The 20,718-nt window shown below is 37.9% G+C and overlaps 1 protein-coding gene across 3 annotated transcripts in view; it reads left to right on the top strand.

Moving 5' to 3' along the window:
• Marchf1 (membrane associated ring-CH-type finger 1) overlaps window positions 1-20,718 on the top strand; it is a 761,820-nt gene that overhangs the window by 682,866 nt on the left and 58,236 nt on the right. Inside the window, exons 4-5 of one of the 3 annotated variants that reach the window (XM_047551411.1) lie at window positions 1,558-1,637; window positions 1,922-2,662. In XM_047551411.1, the coding sequence (XP_047407367.1) occupies window positions 1,558-1,637; window positions 1,922-2,662 (821 nt within the window). Of the gene's footprint in view, window positions 1-1,431; window positions 1,638-1,921; window positions 2,663-20,718 lie in introns of those variants that run through there. The other 2 variants (XM_047551412.1, XM_047551413.1) reach the window with 2 other exon arrangements.

Raw genomic sequence — 20,718 nt, 5'->3', positions numbered from 1 at the left:
CTCCCTTTTATTAGGAGCCTCATGATTACATTGTATCTACCAGCACAACTCAGGATAATTTCCCCATCTCAAAATTCATAGCCTAACCACATATGTAAGGTCCTTTTTTGCCATGTATGAAAACATAACCACAAGGTCTAGAGATTAGGATATGGACATCTTTAAAGGACTGATATTCAGTCAGCTGAACCTCCTCTTCTCATTTCTTTCTTACCTCTTGAGTAAGAATTAATTTCCCTTTCTCTCTGGATCCCACAATCATCAATATGAGGTGATTCCGATATTTATAATGATTTATAATTATAATTATAAATTTATACTTTATAATGATTCCCATATTTATGTGAGAATTTTTAGAGTGCCTGTGAAATTGGGGCTAATCTTTTCACTCTGATTCTTACTGTCCTGGTGACTAAGTTGTGTATGTCATCTCTGCAGTTAGACAGGCCTGAAGCTAGACTGGTAACTCACTTGGTTTCCTTGTACGTGGAGGGGGAGAAGCTGGATAAGAAAACAGGTGGCAGAGCCAGACTTCTGGCCCAAATTAATGGGCCACTACCTATGAGTGAAAATTTGCCCCAATTTCTCAGTTTCCTCAACTGCAATGTAGAAGTAATTACAGTATTTACTGCATGCATTTACTGTATTAATTGAATATATGGTAATGGCTTAAAAAATGACTGGCAAAAATATGTACTCAAAACTGCAATTTATTATTTCTCACTTCCGAAGTTATTGTAAGAATTAGAAATGGTAGACAAAGTCACAGCAGAAGACAATACAATGCACATGATAAATTATCAGTACACTCTAGCTTTTAATTTATCATCATCCTATGTGTTAAACACAATAGCTTAAAGAAGTCAAATAAAGAGAATGTTGTGTCTCAAGGGTAGAAATTTAGTGAAATATATTCAATTTTGTGATAATAACCTGAATTATTTCAGGTTCTCATCCTCAAGCTCAGTATGTCACAGGGTTAAAAACATATGCAAGGTCAATACTGTTGACATGAATTGATTTTGTTAGTTCCACTGATGAAATGATAATTGTGACCACCACAGGCTTTTAAATATTATAAAATGTTTTCAAATATGTTGTCTCATGGGGCCTCAATGTTAACTCAAGGCAGTATCTAGCAATCTCGTGGCTGTTTGATTATTTTGGCTTCCCAGATTATTATCACCTTTATCACATAATAGCATTTTAGTCCTGTGTTTCATGGGCTCTTCAATTGTTACCTATTTGTTTCCCAGGCAAATTGAGCTAGTCCACTCAATTGATTATAGTAAATAGAATAGAAACTTGTGGAATCATCTTCCTCTCTCGTGTGAAGCAACAGCAGAGTGGTACAGCAGATCAGCTGTTCAAGTTCCTCATAGAAGTTTTACTTTTGCAAAACGAGCCCTCAACTTCCTGCATTCTGTGAGCTGCATCATGAGCAACATGACTGGCAGCCACGTTTGTTGTAATTTTTTAAATATGTGGAAAAAAAGCAAGATATCCACCATGTATTACCTTAACCAAGATGCCAAATTATCTAACTTGTTTCTCCAGGCAAGCAGCCCAACGACAGGGGCAGCTCCCAGGAGCCAGTCAAGGTTGTCTGTCTGTCCATCCACTCAGGACATTTGCAGGTAAGTGCTGAGCAAATAATCCTATTCAATATTGCTTAGACCTGTGTTTTGTATTTTTGTTTTACATTCTGAGAATGTGTGGCTCTTGCTTCTGCTTTACATTGTCCATGGACAATTTATTCTCACATAATTCTCCCCCCCTTAAGTTCATTTTCTTCATTTGATCTTTATTTACCAACTTATGGCCATGCTATCATTTTCATCATTCTTTTTCTTTCCCTCTGTCTTTCCATGACTTTCCTCTCCATTCCCATCTCCCATCCTTTGCCTGCTGCTTTGTCTAGATCTTCCATCTTGCATGACATGTCAGAAGATGCGTTTGAGCACTGCACCCCTGTCATGGTGCTGAGTCCTGCTAGGAAGGAGTCTGGTAAGAAACCAGTAAAACAGAAGCCTAGGAGGAGGAGAAGGGCCTCTGAGAGGTACAAGCATGCAGAAGAACAAATAAAAGGGGGGAAAAGTGACTTCCACCTGCAGATCTCAAGCCCCAGATGGAGAGAACTTTACACAGATTCTTCAGATTCATCTTCCACAGATGAGAATCATTGGATGCAGACAAAAAGGAGAGCACAGGTTAAGTTCAGACTATCACGAAGAAGGAGAAATAATAATAAGCCCCATGGAAGCGTGGCTGGGTCTTCCACTCCTAATGGAATTGAGCTTGTTGATCTGGGATCCAAAGGTGAGAAGCAGCAGGAGCCACTGGAATGTGAGAGTTGCTCTTTAAACCTCTGCAGAGGAAAAGTCATTAGGTACCAAGAAGGATCCTTTGAGATGAAGAGACCCTCAAGGAACCATGAAGGGAGCAAAATTAGATACCACCACAGGGATTCTGAGCTCTTGCACAGTCTTAGGCAAAATGAAACAATCAAGAAAAGATTTTCAGAAATGGATTCCAGCACTGAAATCCTGGCAGTTGCAGGAAGCAGCCAGTACGTGGACAATACAGGGATCCAGGGGAATAATGCTGATCAGAATCCTCCAGCCATCTACGATGATGGGTCTGATCACTTATCAGTGTGCAGGTCAGTCACGGTAGAGATAGACTTGATGTCATCCAAGTAGATTTCCTCCTGCTGTGAGTTGGGTGTGTGTTTGTGTGTGATCAACCCTTAAAATGTAACATTTATTTGTTCTGTTGTCTGTCTATTGGGCTATAAGATGATAAATGAGAAAAGTTGGGTATGAGAAGAAGAATGCAGAAGTATCTGTGAGTTTGAAAGCTGTTATAGAATTAGATTTCTTCTTCCCTTTCCTTTAGTTGAATAATGCTTATCCTGGAAAAGGGATTAACAAAACATTTGAGTCTTGTCTCCATTCCAGTTAAGACAAACATAGTGGAGGACAAATGAGTGAGAAGCGTGTGAAGCCTTAGATTGTTCATGCAAATCTGGTGAAGTTAGCATCCTAACAGAAAGCTATTCAAGACTTGGTCCTTTAAGGTCAGATTTTTTGCAACAGAAAAATCTCCTCTGTGGTTGGTTCTAATTTGTTCTCTAACTGCCTGACTCAGCAGGGTAACTCAAGACTGAAAGGACAGAGAAACAGGTCATGGTCATTTCTGTGGGGTTACTGGAACCTTTACGGAATAGAGCACATTAACTTTGCTAATAATCATGCACAAAAAGATTTCAACTTTTGGACATTTCATGGCTATAATATTGCTTTCTTGTACTTTTTACCCAAACCCGCACAGTTTTAAAATAACACAGTGTTAAGAAGAATTATAGGGATATCCATGGTAGTAGGCATAAATGAGGTAATTTTAAACAACAAGAAAATTAAAATTATATCCAATCATTTAAGCTATTTGGATTCTATTTGGGAACAAGTGGAGATTTTCATTGTATAATGCTTGGCTGTTTAAATTTATTCTCATAAAAACTGAAGTTGCTTTATAAAACATGTATGTGTTTCATATGAATCACATGAACTGGAGAAAGTTATCCATGCCCATCTGGAGCAGGAACAAGAAAAATTAATCTGTAGGTGAATAACATGAGAATGGTTTGTTTCTCTGAATGTTCTGTAAGATAGTTTTTCATAAAATCCATTAATTCAAGCATTTATGATGCATCCAGCTTCACTCTAGGCACTGAAAATATAGTGCATATTTGGATAGTTTCTGACATGATAGAGCTTGTGGTCTAATGGGGAGCCCAGACATGAAACAAATTATTTTACAGTTGTTTTATATTTACAATCATGATAAGGAATCTGGGAGCACAGAAGCTTAACTTATTCTGGGGGATCAGAGAGTAATTCACAGTCCGACCAAAGACGTAACAATCTGACCAAAGCTCAACATATAACAAGACTTGATCAAGGAAAGAAGCAGGAAGACCATCCAAGCAGAGGATACCAGGAAGAGGGAAGGAGTCTGAGCGCAGGAAACTGAAAACCTGCTTTTGTGGCCTGGGTGTGGTGAGTGAGGGGGAGGGGATATGGAAATAAGGATGGAGAAGTGGAGTGGGCCAGGCTACCCAGGGCCATGTAAAACACGCTGGGGGATTTAAAAGGCATTTAAAAGTAAAGTGACACCATTTGATTTATATATTAATGCAAGTTTCATATAATCTTTTAAATATGATTTATGCATGCCTTTCCTGAAGATTTAGGAGATAGGCTAAACATCATATCTAGTCTAAACTAAGAACTCCCAACTTGCAACCATCTGTTGTCATTTCCCAAATCTACTTCCAACATTATTTAGTAAGACAGTCAAAGAAGCTAGCTTTAAACTTAAGGATAACTGGAGAAAAAAGTAATGCTAACAATTAAAGTCATGTTCTTCTAACATGAATACTACGCTGGAGGAACATTTCCAAAGACAGGGTATTTAACTTAGTGAAAGTGAGATCAATGGGCCTATTTCTATTATTTCCTACTGTGGATTATCACCAAAATACACCATCTCAGCCAATGCCGTGGGCAACATATTATTCTGAATGCTGAGGATAAAAACTGCCAAAACACTTGATTTTTCCTTTAAGCAGCCTATTTCCTAAGTGGGAGAAATTGAGGGCACACCTGAAAAGACAAAAGTTTAAGGTAGTACAGAGTGAATGTAAGAAGAGAACTATTACAGGAATCTAAAGTAAGAAAACCCTCCAGAGCTGGGGTGATTTAGAAAGCCCTTAGGAAGGGATGGGATTAGGGCTGAGAAAAGTAGAATTTTGACTGGTAACAATACATGGATGGTGCTCCAGGCACTGAGGTCAGGGAATATACCATTAGCTCAGACGGGGATGAAGGATTGACTGTATATTGAAAAATTTTCATGAATTTATGTGGCTAGGTTAGAAGATTTACATAGATTGATAAAAACCAATGATTTTTTTTTTTTTTAGAGACATTTTGAAGAAAATATAGAATCATTCCAAGTTGTTGCTTCTGTTAGTCTGTTTCCAAATGACCTCAATGAACCTCTTAAGGTCCAAACTTTTGCCTTAAAAGCTGAGGGCAGGTTGGGGGGACCTCTCTTAGTCCATCTTCAGCTGGAGTCCATCTTCACTAGGGTTCTGCAGAGTATTCCTCTAAGGAATAAAAAGGTTTTACTGCTAAAAATAATACAGAAAAAACTTTGCTAAATAAAATAAGCTTATGGAGTGTCATAGAGAGAGAGCAGCCACCCTTGTCCGTGAGTGTGATGATCGAGAAGCCTTGATTTTTGGAGCAGTTGTGGTAGAAGTATCCCACTGTGAGTTAAGCAGGCTAAGTGGTAATGGATAAAGGGAAGAATAGATGGCATACTGGCATTCCACCAAGTGAACAGGAATGATCTTAGTGACTGGATATGGTGAGAGCATAAGACAAAGGAGTCAAGGGTGACTCCAGACCTTGGAAGTTGGGAGACAGGAAATGCCAATGTTATTGACCCAGGCAGGAGAGGTCAGAGATCTATTGATTTGAGAGAAACATGATGAGTCCAATTATAGGCAAGCTAGCTGTGGATACAGTGACATTCCAGCGTCAGCTGTCCAACAGACAACGTGAGACATGACTGAAGTGCAGGAGAGCAGCCAGAACCAGGTATGAAAATTTTTAATCATTAGTGAATTATACACAGCCTAACAACAAAGCACTGCTAATGTGTAACTGCATATGCTAACGTGATGTTAACACAGGGAAACAGATATTAAACATGGAAAGTCTTCTCAAGGCCAGGGAAGATATGAAGGCCATGGTAATTATTTTCAAAGAGGTCACAGCAATGCCCAAAAAGTGAATTAAATGTCTGTAAAAGATCCTATGTGGGAGAAGAGGCCCCAAGTAGATACAGCCTAGGCACCAGGGTGGCCTACACAGGGAGGAAATGACGGTGACAGAGCCACAGTCGCCTGTGAACTTGCACTCCTGAGCTTTAGACATGCATGGGCAGGATGGGCTCAGCCACAACCACAAAGCAGAAGCAGCTCGAAACCCTTCCTCCTTTTCCGTTCCTGGCATTTAGACCTCACATGGACACTATATCCTCTTTCACACCCTCATCAGGGCCTTATTCAGAAATGGTGTTTCTTTCAGCCAATTTTAACGTAGAAGGAATGTAAATCACCATGCTGTTGTACCCACACTTATGCACAGTGGGTAAGTTTTGTCTTTTTTACAGACACACACACACACACACACACACACACACACAAAACACATTATAAAAGAAAACATAAATCAGAACATTTTAGCCCCTCACTGAATTTTTTCAAGGCCTCTAAATGGCCTGCAGTGGCAACTGCAAAATCTTTAATGATTTTCAAGTCCCCCTATGATCTCTCTATTGGATCTGCCACTCCAACCCGAATACCCACCATTATCTGTGACCTATCCATGCTGGTCATTTCCTTTCATGACCTAGATTGACACTGCATTTTGTCTCTGAGTCTCACCAGACTAATTCTTAGTCATTCCTTCTCAGTTTTTTGGTACACATGCCTGACCTCCTAACTAACAGGCTCATTAGCAGTCATTTCCATCATTTTTAATTGCTAAAATATCAGTGTCTTGTGATTAACTGTGTCATATTCACCCACCGCCATATCCAAAGCATCTGGAACACTATCTAGCAGATAGCACATGCTCAAAATATAGTTTATAAGGAAATTGTGATTTTTATATAGGATTGGAATCATGCTCACTAGGTGAAATCATAGCATTGTTTGATTACCTCACCTTCTGTAGAACCAATCTTTCTTTGTTAAATAATTTTTTAGTTGTTAATGGGCCTTATTTAATTTGTTTATTTTTATGTAGTGCTGAGACTCGAACCCAGTGCCTCACACATGCTAGGCAAGTACTTTACCACTGAGCCACAACCCCAACCCCTAGAACCAATCTTTAAGGATATTCTAACTCCAGTGGTTCTGAAACCTGAGTGGAAGACTTGTTAAAATACAGATCACTGGTCAACCCTGGAGTTTCCCTAACTCTGTGGTTGGGCCCATGAATTTGCATTTCTAAAATGTTCCCAGGTAATACTAATGCTTTTGATGTAGGAACCACAACTTGAGAACCATTGTCTGCACTACGGATTCTCCCCTGTTTTCTGTGGGAAGAAGAAGAAACCACAGGGATGACTTAGGAGAGCTACATCGTGGAAGCCCATATTTTTCTGTCCTGCTCCTTATACTGCTGACACAGAGCATGACTAGGTCACTCTTCTGTACCTCACGGTGACATTCCGGCATAGTGGGCGCCATGTCACTGAAGCCAGAATCTGACTGTCCCATCTTTATCAGGAACTCATTTGTCATGACTGCTGCTTCCATTCACATACTTCCTCATCTCAACTAGGCCCGTTTCTATCAGTGAGTCCACACATTTCCCAAATTTTCAGTTTTGACCCTCGTTTGACTGACACTGGATGTGTCCAGTCTCCAACAAAGTTCTGTCATTTTGTTCTCCAGAGATTGCCTCTGATTTGTGCCTCCTTTCTCATTCCTACTGTTCCATTCTGGTCCTTCCCTACACTTTCCATCTCTCCCTACATCCACACCTTAATCTGCTACCTGTTTTGGTCAGGACTTTCTTACCAGGTTAAAATTGACAGAAACCAATTCAAATGAGCTTATGCAAGAAAGGTATGTGTCAACCACAGAAATAATAAAGCCAGGTGTACAGATGGCTTCAGGGACTCCAGAAAGTCACAAAAACAATGTGGTTCTCTCTCCCGTGTGTTGTTATTTTCTCCTATTGCAGACAAGCTTTCTCTATATAGAAAAAGAAAGGAGAGAGTGTGAGGGGAGGAAGTGTCAGGATTATATCTTATCAGCATGGCATAACAGAAAAGAGAAATGTTCTCTTCAAGCATTTAAACATAAAATGCGAAGGAGAAAATATAATTAGCCAAGCCTAGGTCATACTCACTCACCAAGGGCATGGAGCATTTTGCTTAGGTTGAATCCTTGGACAGGAAAGCTAGATTTAATATGCAACTATCTGTAATCCCTCCAGCACTTTATGAGTTGGGGAAAGGACAGTAAAAAGAGCAGCACCAAGTGAAAAAGAAAAATAAAAGTGAAAGTGAAGTGAAAAAGAAAAACAAAACCCACAACACTCCACTATACCACCATCAAATACAAATCCTCCTCCTTCTAAATATCTTTCTTTTTTTTCTTCCAAATGCTTGCTTCAACAGTCACCTCATTTTTATCCTCCTCTCTGAAGCTTTTCCAAGCTTCTGTGGTCCACAACAATCTTTTCTTTCTTGTCATTCCTATAGTCCTTACAGTGAATGTCACATATTTAATATTCAATTTTTCTCTAGTTTCACACGTGTTCATTCTCCCGTCCTTGTAGAATAACCACTCTTTGAACAGAGGGGTCATAAAATATACTTATTTATGTCCTCTGACATACTCAGGACAATTTTTGCCTTCCTCAAACACAACCTCTGAATGGCTTTTGAGTTAATGAAGGCTGAGAGAAGAGACTGAGCAGACATGGGGACAATAATGAGAATTGGGTGATACACTGTAAAACCAATAAGGAATTCTGAATTCCATCTGAATTCCTCTTCTTTAAAAGAGGAAAATGGCAATGGTAAGTGATAGCTCCTGGTAATGTTCTGGCTCTAGCTTGGTTGGAGAGTGAATTTGAGGACACACTTTTTAATATGCATATATGTTACGTATATCCTCATTTTTATTAAGAAAGATTCTTGAGAAAAACCTGGCTGAGAATTGATAAAAAAAAAAAACTATATTTTATTTTGTTTCACTCTTGCAAGTTGCAATAATTTTAAATGGGTATGGGAAAGTGGAGAGAAAGATTTGCTAAAACTCAATATGTTCATAGCAGAAGACTTCTCAGGAGCAACAAGATCATGCTTTTAAAAATAGAATTAGCATTTTAAAAATTTATTAGGATAACGTTTGGGTAACAAGCCTAAGCCTTAAGAGAATTGTGCTTAAAATGGACCTTCCTACCCCTGCCATCACATTCATAAATTGTTCTATTCATCCATTCATATGTTGAACGATTATTTATTGAGAACTTGTTTTGTGCGAAGGCAATGTCCTAGAAACTGGAAATGCAGTGGAAAAGATAGGATGGTCCCATCTTTTATTAAGTCATATTTTAGTTGGTAAAACAATTAAGCAGATGAATGTTAAAAAAAAAATCCATGAACAAAGATAAAGGAACACATTTAGTAGAACAAAGCAAGTTTCCCTGAGGAAGTAATAAATAGGGAAAAATTCAAAGGAGGAGTAGGAGTAAGCCAATGAAGAGAAGAGGAGACAGGATAGCCTGCTTTCCTGAAGGACAGGATACTTGTGAACACAGAGACACCCTCTATGAAGGACTTAGTGGACAGTGGGAGGAGCTGCAGCCAATCACAGAGCACCTTATCAACCACAGTTAGGAGTCTGGTCTTTCTTCTAATGATGAGGGGAAAGTTTCTGCAGACTTTTAAGCAAATGAATGACAATCTCACTTTTGCATTTTGGGGAAGGTCACTCAGGTTGCTGTTGGAAAACAAGTCAGAAGACAAAAGAGAGAAACCAGAGCCAGTCAGGAATCTATGGCTGTATCCCAGGGAAAAGGGCCATGGTTGTGAGAATGGAAAGAGATTGATGGACTTTTTAAAAAATATTTTGAAAGTAAATAAAGCAAGACTTGATGGTAAATCATATACTTATCTGTTCTCCCATTTTCTGAATTTTCGAAAATTAGGCAAGTATCATTTACTATTGAGAGAAAACTCTGCTTGGGAGGCTAATCTAACAGGGAAAGATAAATTCAATCGGGGGCATGATAGGTTGACGTACAAAACAAATATCCAAAAAGAGATATTTGAGAGTTGGCAGGTACATATAAGGATCCAGAGATACAAAGACATAGCTGGGGAGTATGAGTACTGAGGTAGCGGGGATGAAATTTTCCCATGAAACCCCATAACTGAGAAGATGAGGGCAGAACCCTGCAGAGGACCAGCATTTAATGGCCCAGGGAAGGAGCCATCAGAGGACAGGGGCAGAGTAGCTGTGAAGGTGTAGGCAAACCTGTGAGTTGAATAAGGAGAGAGAGAGCTCAGTAACTGGACGGAGATGAACTTGGAAGTCTTTCTGTTTTGTTTTGCTTTTGCTTTTAATTCAGAAGAAACTTGAGCTCAAAAAGAGAGAAGTCAAAGATACAGAAAATGGAAATGATCAATTATTTAAGTTTCCACCAAGAAGGTAGGGGAGAATGAGACCAAAGTGGAAGCCTTGGCTATGGCAAGGAACTGCAGACTTAAGAAATTTCTTTTTGAGGTCCTTGTAAGGTCAACTGCTCAGCTGAAGGACGTTGGTTACAGGGTCAGACATCCAGTGAAATTTGATTTCAGATACAAAATGAACTTTTTTTCACTAGAAAGGACTGGTACTAAAAAATGATTCATGTTTTTCTGAACTTATTTAAATGGCATTCTGCATTTGGTTTAGTCCATCAATGGGAAACATAATGGAATACATAAGCATTGTTAAAAGTCCTGTCAAGGTTCACAACTATGGATTGGAGGGCATAGATTTCAGGAAATATAATATACCTCTACAATACATCTTTCAAATGCAGACACGGCCACAGAAGAGTGACAAACAAGCCAGGTAGCAGCACCATGAGACATCTGTTTCCTATTTACCTGTGTTATGTATGCATGCTCAGATAAACTTGAAATTTAAAAGCTAAGAAAACAATGTATTATAAATAAAATTTAAAGTAAAATGTCATTTCAACAAGTAGTTTTGCTCTCAGTGTTTATTTAGAGAAAAAAAAAAAATCACACCTCTCTTTACCTTAACCTTTCAGGCAATTATTAGCCACTGGGAAAATCAGTTCATAGACTCCCTTCTTCTGGGTCACCTTCCCATCTGCTCACTGAAGACCCCTGAAACATCAGTGCATGTTGTCATCTATCACTTCCTTGGACATATTATTGCCTGGAGCAGGCTTTTTTCTGTCTGAGTTCCTTGTTATGTAAAGGTTCTTTCAGGCTGACTCCTTATATTTTCTACCTGTTGGTCCTGGAGTTATATTCTCTCAATAATAGATTTTGTTCAAATTTTTACTTATTCGGTTAATTCTCCCTAATATTTTTTTTGCTATACAGAATGAGACTGACATTGATTGCCACAGTTCACTCCCTGAGTCAGAGATAAGCTGTTCAGTCTTCAATATTCAGATGAGAAGGATTACCCCAAGTACCTAATGGGAAGGGTTTATTCTCAGAGCCAGGAGACTCTTCAGAAATTTCACAAGTGCATGCTCTTCCTCACACTCTTGCTTTATTTTGCTTAGTCTTGTAGGAACTACCAGCACCCTTTCTCCTGTTTATTTTAATAACAGCTAAGTTTGTAAAAAAAAAAAAAAAAAAAATTCAGGTATGAGCACTATTGACAACCTGCCAGATGTGAGTTACTTGGGAGATTACTCAGCGTAAGAGTCAGAAGGTCTGTATGCAACTCTCGCTTTCTCTCTACTTGGAGTGGTTAAACATGAAAAGGTAATTCGCCCCTTTTAACTTATGGGATCATAAAATGAGAAAAATGAGATGTGCATTGCCAATGAATGCATTCCTAGCACAATGCAATGTTTCAGAACTAATTTCTCTCTTGAAATGAATAACTTTATTCATTGCAGTCTTCAGTAAAAATTCAGATACACAACATTTATAACAGCACATTTTAATGTTATAAATGTTTAGTATTCTTTTACAGGGTCTATTATCATTTATCTGAGTAGTTTTTATTTTGATGAGTGAGAACAATGAAGATATACACAAACATGAGAACTATGAATAAATTGAAAGGATTGTAGAGATGGCATTTTAGATCTTTTGTTTATATATTTTAAAGAAATGCCTTGTTCTTGGTGAATTTTTTTTTCCAGTAATAGTTCCCAATTTGAGAGACAATCTCTCCAGGAATGAAATTAATAACAGTGTCATCAATAATACTGATTATCTTGACTGGTAAATTATTTTACATGAGCAAAACCCAGTGGATTGATTAATTATTTTCTAATTGGCAAAACAGATCACTCTGATTTTTTGGAAATACCATGTATTCTGTAAGCCAGTTATTTACATTGTGCTTTTAGAAAGGAACAAAGGAAAAAATAGACATTTCTTTGCTTACAAAACCATACCGAAGTAGATTTGAATATCAATCTTGAATTTTTAAATCTCAGAAATCTTCAGGAAAAAGAATTTTGAAGCTCTTTTAGACACATAAGTCAGTTTTATATTATAAGACTATTTATTCTGGGCATTATTTATCTTTTCTTTGGTAATTTCTAAGTTAGGTAAATATCCAATCACACCAAAATGAAAACTACTTAATAAGGAAAAATTTAATTGAACAGAATTTATCTACTTTTTAGAATATTAATATATTAAGGACTATAGTTACTTTGAATGATATGCTTCCTTCAGTGGATTTATTTGCTTGGCAATAGGAAATTTCTCCTCTTTCTCCTCTCTCTTTAAACAAAAACAGAAACAAAAACAAAAAACACCTTCTTTCTTCTCTTCTCTCACATTCATTTTTAAAATTATTGTGTGTATTAAATTTAGATTCCCTATATATTTATGCAAACAGAAAATGAAAACTGTGTATGTAAACTGATGAATGTTGGGTACAGTGCTTGTTGATACCAAATCATGATTCATATCTGAGAATTTATTTATAGCTTGAACATTTTCTCGATTTCTAATTACCATATTTAGGTTTTTATCTTCCTCATAACGGTTGCAGAGTAGTTACACGTTCATTTTAAATCTTCTGCAATCGTCCTCAGACACAGGTACATTTAAATACTGGTATCTAATTAGGTTCAGAAATCAGAATATCTCTGCAACAGCCTCAGGAAGTTGTCCTTTGTTCATATCACTCTGACAGTCTTCAACTGTGCAACGTTCCCCTTCCCAGCCCTATCAGATGCAAGGAGGACTCGAGGAGTCCATTAGCCCCGGCTTCATTTGCTTCCAGTTATGAGATGCCGTCATGTAGAGGTTCCTGTGTTTGGAGATAGGATTTTGCTTAATACATTATACAGGGAACTTCCTTTTTCTTGAAGATGGATTGCTTTTTTCAGTGCTGAGGATTGAATCCAGGTCCTTGCACATGCTAAACATACACTCTACCCCTGAGCTCTCACCCAGCTCCTTGGAGATGGCTCTGACCGAGCACTTTCTTCTTTCCCTCAAGGTTGCCCAACAGGTGATAACCAAAGCCTCTCCAAGGGCTGCTCAATGTTCACTGTCTTGTTCTTTTTATGCAACTTCTCTGGACCTCCACCAATTCTGTTGTCTTTATTTTGGAAACTCTTTGATCTAATCTAGGTTAACAACCTTTGAGGGTGTCACCCAATTAAAATGTTTGCACACTCTGAGATAGTGAGAGTGGAGAAAATAAAAGAGGCAAGGAGAAAAAAGAAAAACGAAATCATATATAAACCCTATACACTGTTAAAATATCCCACACAGCCTGTCTCCTAACAGCATCCCAAGGCTGCATGATTCCACCAGATGGAGCTAGAAAGGTCCTGAAGAGATCATTTTACCCAGAGGTTCCCAGTCTGAGCTGAATGTTAGGCTCACCTGGGAAATTTTTTTTTTTTTTTTTCCCCCAGATCCCTCTGGACTTGAGATCTCAGCATGTGTGCATTTTTTAGAACACCCCAGATAATGGTAATGAGCAGCCATGACTGAAAACACTGCTTTTAAATACAATTCCAGGTGAACAAAATTTACGCCAGAAGCTGTGTGTGATTGCAGGGCAGGGAGTCCACCTGGCAGCACTTATATAATTTGGACACACTAGAATAATCTGAGGATAAACAACTGGTACAAACCATTTCCTCTCGTCTCCTGAAGAGAGACTAAACCTTAGGACAGTGGTTCTCAAAGTGGACAACTTTATTGATGGAAATAGAAAATACAGTTACTTTTAACAGATTCATCTTGGATTAAACCTCAAATTTCTCATCAAGTTGGTATAAAGAAGTATAATTTACTTTCAAATGAAACTATGGGGAAAAGAAAAAACCTTAAATCAAAGGGTAGCACCTGTAAGTCTGTAGCATCACCTGGGAATTTGTGGAACATGCAGATTATTGGGCCCTGACTCAAACTATTGAATCAGAAACTCTAGAAGTTGATCCAACCATCTAGCTTTGAGCTAGCCTCTATGTTAGTCTGATGCATGTTAAAGTTTGAGACCCAAGAAATAGAGTGCAGTTAGGAAACCAGGTGTTATGGTCTGGATATGAGGTCATCCCAAAGTCTCCTGTGTTAGTGCAGAAATATTCAGAAGTAAAAGGATTGGACTGTGGGAGCTCTAACCTAATCAGCTGTAACCAAATCCTAATTTGAATGGACAGATTGGGTGATACCTGTAGGCAGGTGGAGTATAGCTGGAGAAGGTGGGTCATTTGGGATGCCCTGGAAGGGTTCATCTTCCTTGTGGTCCCTTCCCCCATTTTCTCTATGTTTCCCAGTTTCCATGATGGGAGCTGCTGCCCTCTGCCCCGCCCTTTCCCTGTGATGTGCTGCCTCACCCTGGACCCAGAGCAATGGAGTCTGCCATCTATGGAATGGGACCGCTCATTGCATCAGCCACCTTGCCTCCTCTAAGTTGTCCTTGTCAGGTGTTTTGGTCACAGTGATACACACTGACTAAAACACCAGGCAATTGTAATCGTGTGTTCCTGTTGCCATGGAATAACTATAGAGTGCTTTAGAGTAAGGAGAAGGAAATGAACACAAGCCTATGCATGAGAGACAGCAAAACTCAGAGCAAAATAGAGGAAATGACATATGTTTGCACTTCCTAATTATGAATTCTCTTTTTAAAAAAGTTTGACAAAAATATGTATGTATATGCATGTGTATTTATGTGTGTGTGGTATATCAGAAGAACTAGATAGGAAAGTGAAAAATCAGAGCACATAAAAATAAGGGTATAAAAATGCTAACTCCACAAAATGCACACCATGGAGATATCCTACAAGCTTAATTTTCATAAGCACAGTGGCCAACAAAGAGGGAAACAGGAATCAGGAAAGCAAACCAAGTGTTCAGAAGAAACACAGTTTTTCCTAGTAATGAGCAAAATTTCTTTCATGGAAACTTACAATGAGAGCATTTTAAATAGGGAATGACAGCTTTGACGACCTGTATTTAATTAACTTGTCATAAGTCAGCCCACTGGCTTGGACCTCAAGGACTGGCAGAGGACAGGATTAAGGTGCTACCATAGAGCTGTAGAGTTACATCTGGATAAATACTTGGAAGGATTGCTTCTCCAGCTCCAAAACTCCCAAGACACTCAATGTTGTGGGGAAAAGGAATGTCAAGGAAACCAGTGTGTGTATCCACTGGCAGCCAATGTTTTTTCTTGAGGTTTAAATAGCTCCATATCAATCCTTCCTTGTGCTATCAATTTTCCATGATGATATAAAAAATTTTGTGCATTCTTTTGTGTGTGTGTGTGTGCCAGGGATAGAACTCAGAGCATTTAACCACTAAGCCACACCCCAACCCATATATATATATGGGTTTTAAAATATATATATATATATATATATATTTTAGAGACAGGATATGAATTACTTAGGGTCTCATTAAGTTGCTGAGCTGGCTTTGAACTTTTGATCCTCCTGAGTCAGCCTCCTGAGCTACTGGGATTATAGGCATGCGTCACCACGCTGGTCAACTTGTGCATTCTTGCAAAGATGCCCTATGAGAATCTCAGTGGACAGTGATAAGTGTTGAAGAACTTCAACAAACACACATATCTGGGCAGTTGAAAATGCTAATGATGCAGTTGAAGTCACTCCTTCCAGCTAGCAAATATCAGAGTGAGCTGGTTTTATCTTCTAGGAAACTGCAGCAGAATCTGATATACCTAAAATGGAAAGTCTGAATACGTACACTTGTACCGTGTATGATATACACCAGAGCGGACATAAAATATGTTCATACACTTAAAGTTCAGATAATACAAGATGTTCCTGATATGGTCACATGTATGGGGTAGGGAAGTCGCCTCCTCGTAATACTCTTCTGTCCCTACAATAAAAAGGTATTTTGAAGTTTTAAAAAGAAACTCTTGCTCATAGCACCTGTGAGTTTATATGTCTACTAAAACATATAACAGTATCCTTTGGTTTCCAATTACCATGTTTTAAAGATTGTCCCTGAAGTCAAACAGGAAGAGACTAGGACAGCAATTCAACAGCTACTGATGATAAGGTATTGCAAGCCAGGCGCAGTGGTGCATGCCTGTAATCCCAGTCGCTGGGGAGGCTGAGGCAGAAGAATGGCAACTTCGAGGCCAGCCTCAGCAGCACCTTAGGGAGTCCTTCAACAACATAATGAGATCCTGTCTCAAAATTTTAAAGAAAAAGAGGGAGGGGGCTGGGGATGTAAATCCCCAATACAAAGAAAAGACTTTTCCAAATTGTTCATATATGTAAATCCATCAAATTTATTCATGAATTTTTTAACTTACTTGGAGAATGAAAGAAAAGAGAATGAAGAGCAATTTAACATTTTTTAAATCTTTATATTTGTTTATTTAATATTTTTATTGATTAGTAAGGTAGTTTGTGCTTATTTTGAAGAAAACTAAAAATAGAGAAAAGTACTATTTTAGTTTGAATTTAATTACCTGGTTAGATAATCGCTATTTAGATTTTTCCTTTATTTCTTTCAGGACTTTTTTCTATGAATTTAATTTTTTAATTAAGTGTATACGATGTTTTCAGTTATTTCTTTCAAGGACAAGATAGAAATTCATATACTTAGCTTTTGAAGGACAGAACCTATCAGAGAAAGAAATTAGTGCTTTGTCTAAGTAGAAATTCTGTTTTATCAAGAGTCTGAATAAATAAATTTTTGTGATTTTTACATTCTATCCTATTTGAAAGACAAATAAGAGGGATAATCAAGTGGTATTAGAATCATTCTGGCTTCCCTACAGACAAGAAAACATGACTTAAACAGAAAAAGTGAGGAACCACATGGTTAGTTATATATTTTTAATTCTACTGGGAAAATATCTTTCCACTATTATTATTCATCGAACTATCTCGAATCCAACATAGCAACCTCCTGAGAAAGTTTTCTGCTCCTTCCTTCTGTTCCTATTGCCACCAAGTTATAAATCAGATTCTGCGCATTCTCGTTTTCAAGTGGTAACTTCGGTGACAGACCATGCTCAGAGGCCCTGTGCATAGATTAATCTTGAGCAGCCATCCCGATGAGCTTTAATTAAAACCGTAAAGTCAGCTTGACTCTGTTCTCCATGGCTCCCTACCTCCTCCACCCAAAGCAAGGCAACTTCACTTTTAAAACATCTCCCTCTCTCTGCGTTCCCACAGTTAGTGATTTTTGCTCACATCACCATTGACTTTGATGTTTTCAGTGTTCTCTTCCTTTTCTTTCTTATCTGAGTTAACACTACCAAATTAATCTTTTTAATAATCCTCCTATTTTTTTTAATTGAATAATAACTTTATTTACTTTTTTATTGTAGTAAAAGCACATAACATCAGATTACCCACTTAATATATTTCCAGTGTACCCTGCAGTGTGCATGGCTAACAGTGTTGTACAGCAGAGCTCTAGAACTGATTCATCTGCATAACTGAAAGTCATGCCCGTTGGAGAGCAAATCCCCATCTCTCCTACAGCCCAGCCCCTGGCAAACACCATTCGACTCTCCACTTCTGCCTTTGACTAGTTTATACTGAGGTGTAAATGCTATCACTTTCTGCAACTGGTTTATTTCACTTAGTATAATTCCCTCAAGCTTCAGCCAATCCTGCCACAAATGATGGGATTTCCTTCATTTCTGAATTATTTCTTGTATATATATATTCCCCGTATTCTTTATTCATAAGGACATTTAATTTGATTTTGTATCTTGGTTATTGTGAATAATGACGCCATGAACATGGGAGTTCAAAGATCTATTTGGTCAGGATTTTATTTCATTTAGATAACCACTCAGAAGTAGAATTGCTGGATCTCATGGTGCTTCTATTTTTAACTTTTTAGGTACTCCCTCACTGTTTTCAATAATAGCGGCACCATTTTACATTCCTGACAGTGTACAAGAGCCCCAATTTTTCCACATCCTCAAGAATATTTTTATTTTTTATCATAGTGAATCAAATGTTTGTGGAGGCAATATCTAGTTATGGCTTTGATTTGTGTTTCCTGGTAACTAGTGATGCTGGGCACCTTCTCATATATCTTTTGATCATTTGTATGTCTTCTTTGGAGAAATGTCTATTTAAGCCCATTTTCAAATGTAATCTTAATTTCTTACTCAGATTTTTAGTGTAATTCCTCAGAATTCTAAATGACTATGGTTAAAGCCTGTGTGTGTGTGTGTGTAAGTGTTGATCCTGAGTAAAAGAAACAGCCTCTCTCATAATCTTACCTTAGTTTTTGGCATAACATCCCACTATAATCCTACCTGAATATTCATGTTCTTTTTGAATTGGCCTCAATCTTTTACCTGATTAGCTGACCAGTCTTCTAAGCATTCACTGTAAATATTGTCTACATCTGGAGAATCCTATCAACATCCATCTCCATCTGTCAAAATTCTACCCAGGCTTCAACTCCAGTTCATATACCATGTCTTCCGTTGGGCCTCAATCACCAATCTGTATACGATCTTTCTTTCACTTGCATATGATAACACTTGACATGGCCATGCCCCAGTTTAACTTGTATTCTGACTAGTGCAACTGTCCAATTATGAATTATTCATAGTATAAGCTTTCTAAAGTGCAAAGACTGGAACTTACACATCTTTGTATTTATCCAGCTCCTTACGAAAGTTTACACATAGTGCATATTCAACAAAGTATTTGATAAAGAATGACCGCATAAATGGATAGGTGAATGGATGGACAGATAGCTGAATGGATGGATGAAAACCAATCATAATTCACTCAAAGTGTCTAGAACTGCTTTAAAACATCAATACTTTGCCAAGCATCATTACTTACCTTTGTCAAATAATTCATATGCCGAGGAGTATTTCTCAGTCAAAGCATTTTTGGTTATCTGTAAATAAAGTGCTTGCTTTGTCAATTATCCATGGCAATGTGAGAATTCCTTTGATGTAATGCTCAGCCAGGTGAGATTAATGAATGGAAAAAATTGGAAGGAAGTCATGGCTGAGGGTGAACTTATAAGAATTTTAACACTTAGCAATAAGAAAGAAAGAAAGGATGATCACAAAATCAGTTTGAATTAAGACTTTTTGTCACATCCAGAAAAGAAAAAGACAGAAAAGTTATAATTGAATAATTTTCCTGATAGCTCTGTTGTTAAGTATGTACAAAAGCTTTATTCTGGACCTGACCACATCTATTTCTTTTGTTATAGCTACACAGTAAAATCAAATGAATTTGTATTAGCTGTCTTTTTGTTTTCATTTTTCGCCTCAATGCATGAAGGTAATAAAAATTTATCCTAATAATGTTGGGAATACCTTCTTAGAAAGACCTCTAGTTTAATATTTTCAGTCTTACAAACAAACCCCAAAAGATCTCAAAGTTGATATAAAAGGAATGTGTATGACGTATGAAAATGTAGAGAAAATCATGACATTGATATATTCATTCAAAATTAATTATCAGTTCGTTTGTCTATTTGTCACCAAAATCATAAAGTAGGATCTGGAAAGGCCATTGGAGAAAACCATTTTCTTTACCTAGAAATAGACTGTGCTCTGAGCTCACAAAAAAAGTATGGATATGGCAGGAAAGTGATGCTTAACAGAAGAGGGATTATCCTAAAAGGCACAACCCAGCTTTGAATCTCTCCCTGGTTTGGAAAATTTAAACAGTTGAAGCTAATTCTGAAGTCATCAAGAATATATAGCAGGGTGAAGCAGTGCATACTTGGGAGGCTGAGACAGGAGGATTGCAAGTTCGAGGACAGCCTCAGCAACTCAGCAAGATCCTGTCTCAAAATAAAAATTATAAAGAACTGAGGATATGCCTCAGTGGTAAAGTGCCCCTGGGTTCAATCCCTGGAACATATGTGCATATATATGTATATATTCTTTTCCTGGATACACTCAGGCCTAGAGCTATACACATGCCAACATGATGGAGGTTGGGGGAAATATAATGAACTCTGCAAGCCCATGAAGACTTCTAAGAAAGTCCTCAAAGAGAGTCTGAACTACTATCAGAATGAACCACTAGGGTAGATGAGAAAAAAAGAATCTCGGTGATAATTCTCAAGTCCAATCAGGATTTAAACTCCCAGTTTAAATGTCATCGAACCATCCCCAGAGGTAATGGCTGACTCAAGAGAAGAAATACAATGGGATCTTTCCAATCCATTGCAGAACTTAATGCCTATGAATTAAAATAAGACATGGCCTCCTCTGCTTCCATTACTGGCCAGCAAGGGGATCATTATCTTCACTGTTTTCCATTAGTGTGATATTGGGTGGGAAGAAACTATAGCTGATGAATTGAGACTTTGAATTGGTTCCAGGAACAGAGTTAAGAGCCAGGAACATTGCTATGTCGTTGTCTTTGTTGTTGATCATTCCCTATAGCTCTGTGC

This window comes from Sciurus carolinensis, chromosome 4 (genome assembly GCF_902686445.1).
Source record: "Sciurus carolinensis chromosome 4, mSciCar1.2, whole genome shotgun sequence".
NCBI classification, from domain to species: Eukaryota; Metazoa; Chordata; class Mammalia; order Rodentia; family Sciuridae; genus Sciurus; species Sciurus carolinensis.
Note: the sequence above shows the minus strand (reverse complement) of the source record. Positions and strands in the feature narration are given on the sequence as shown.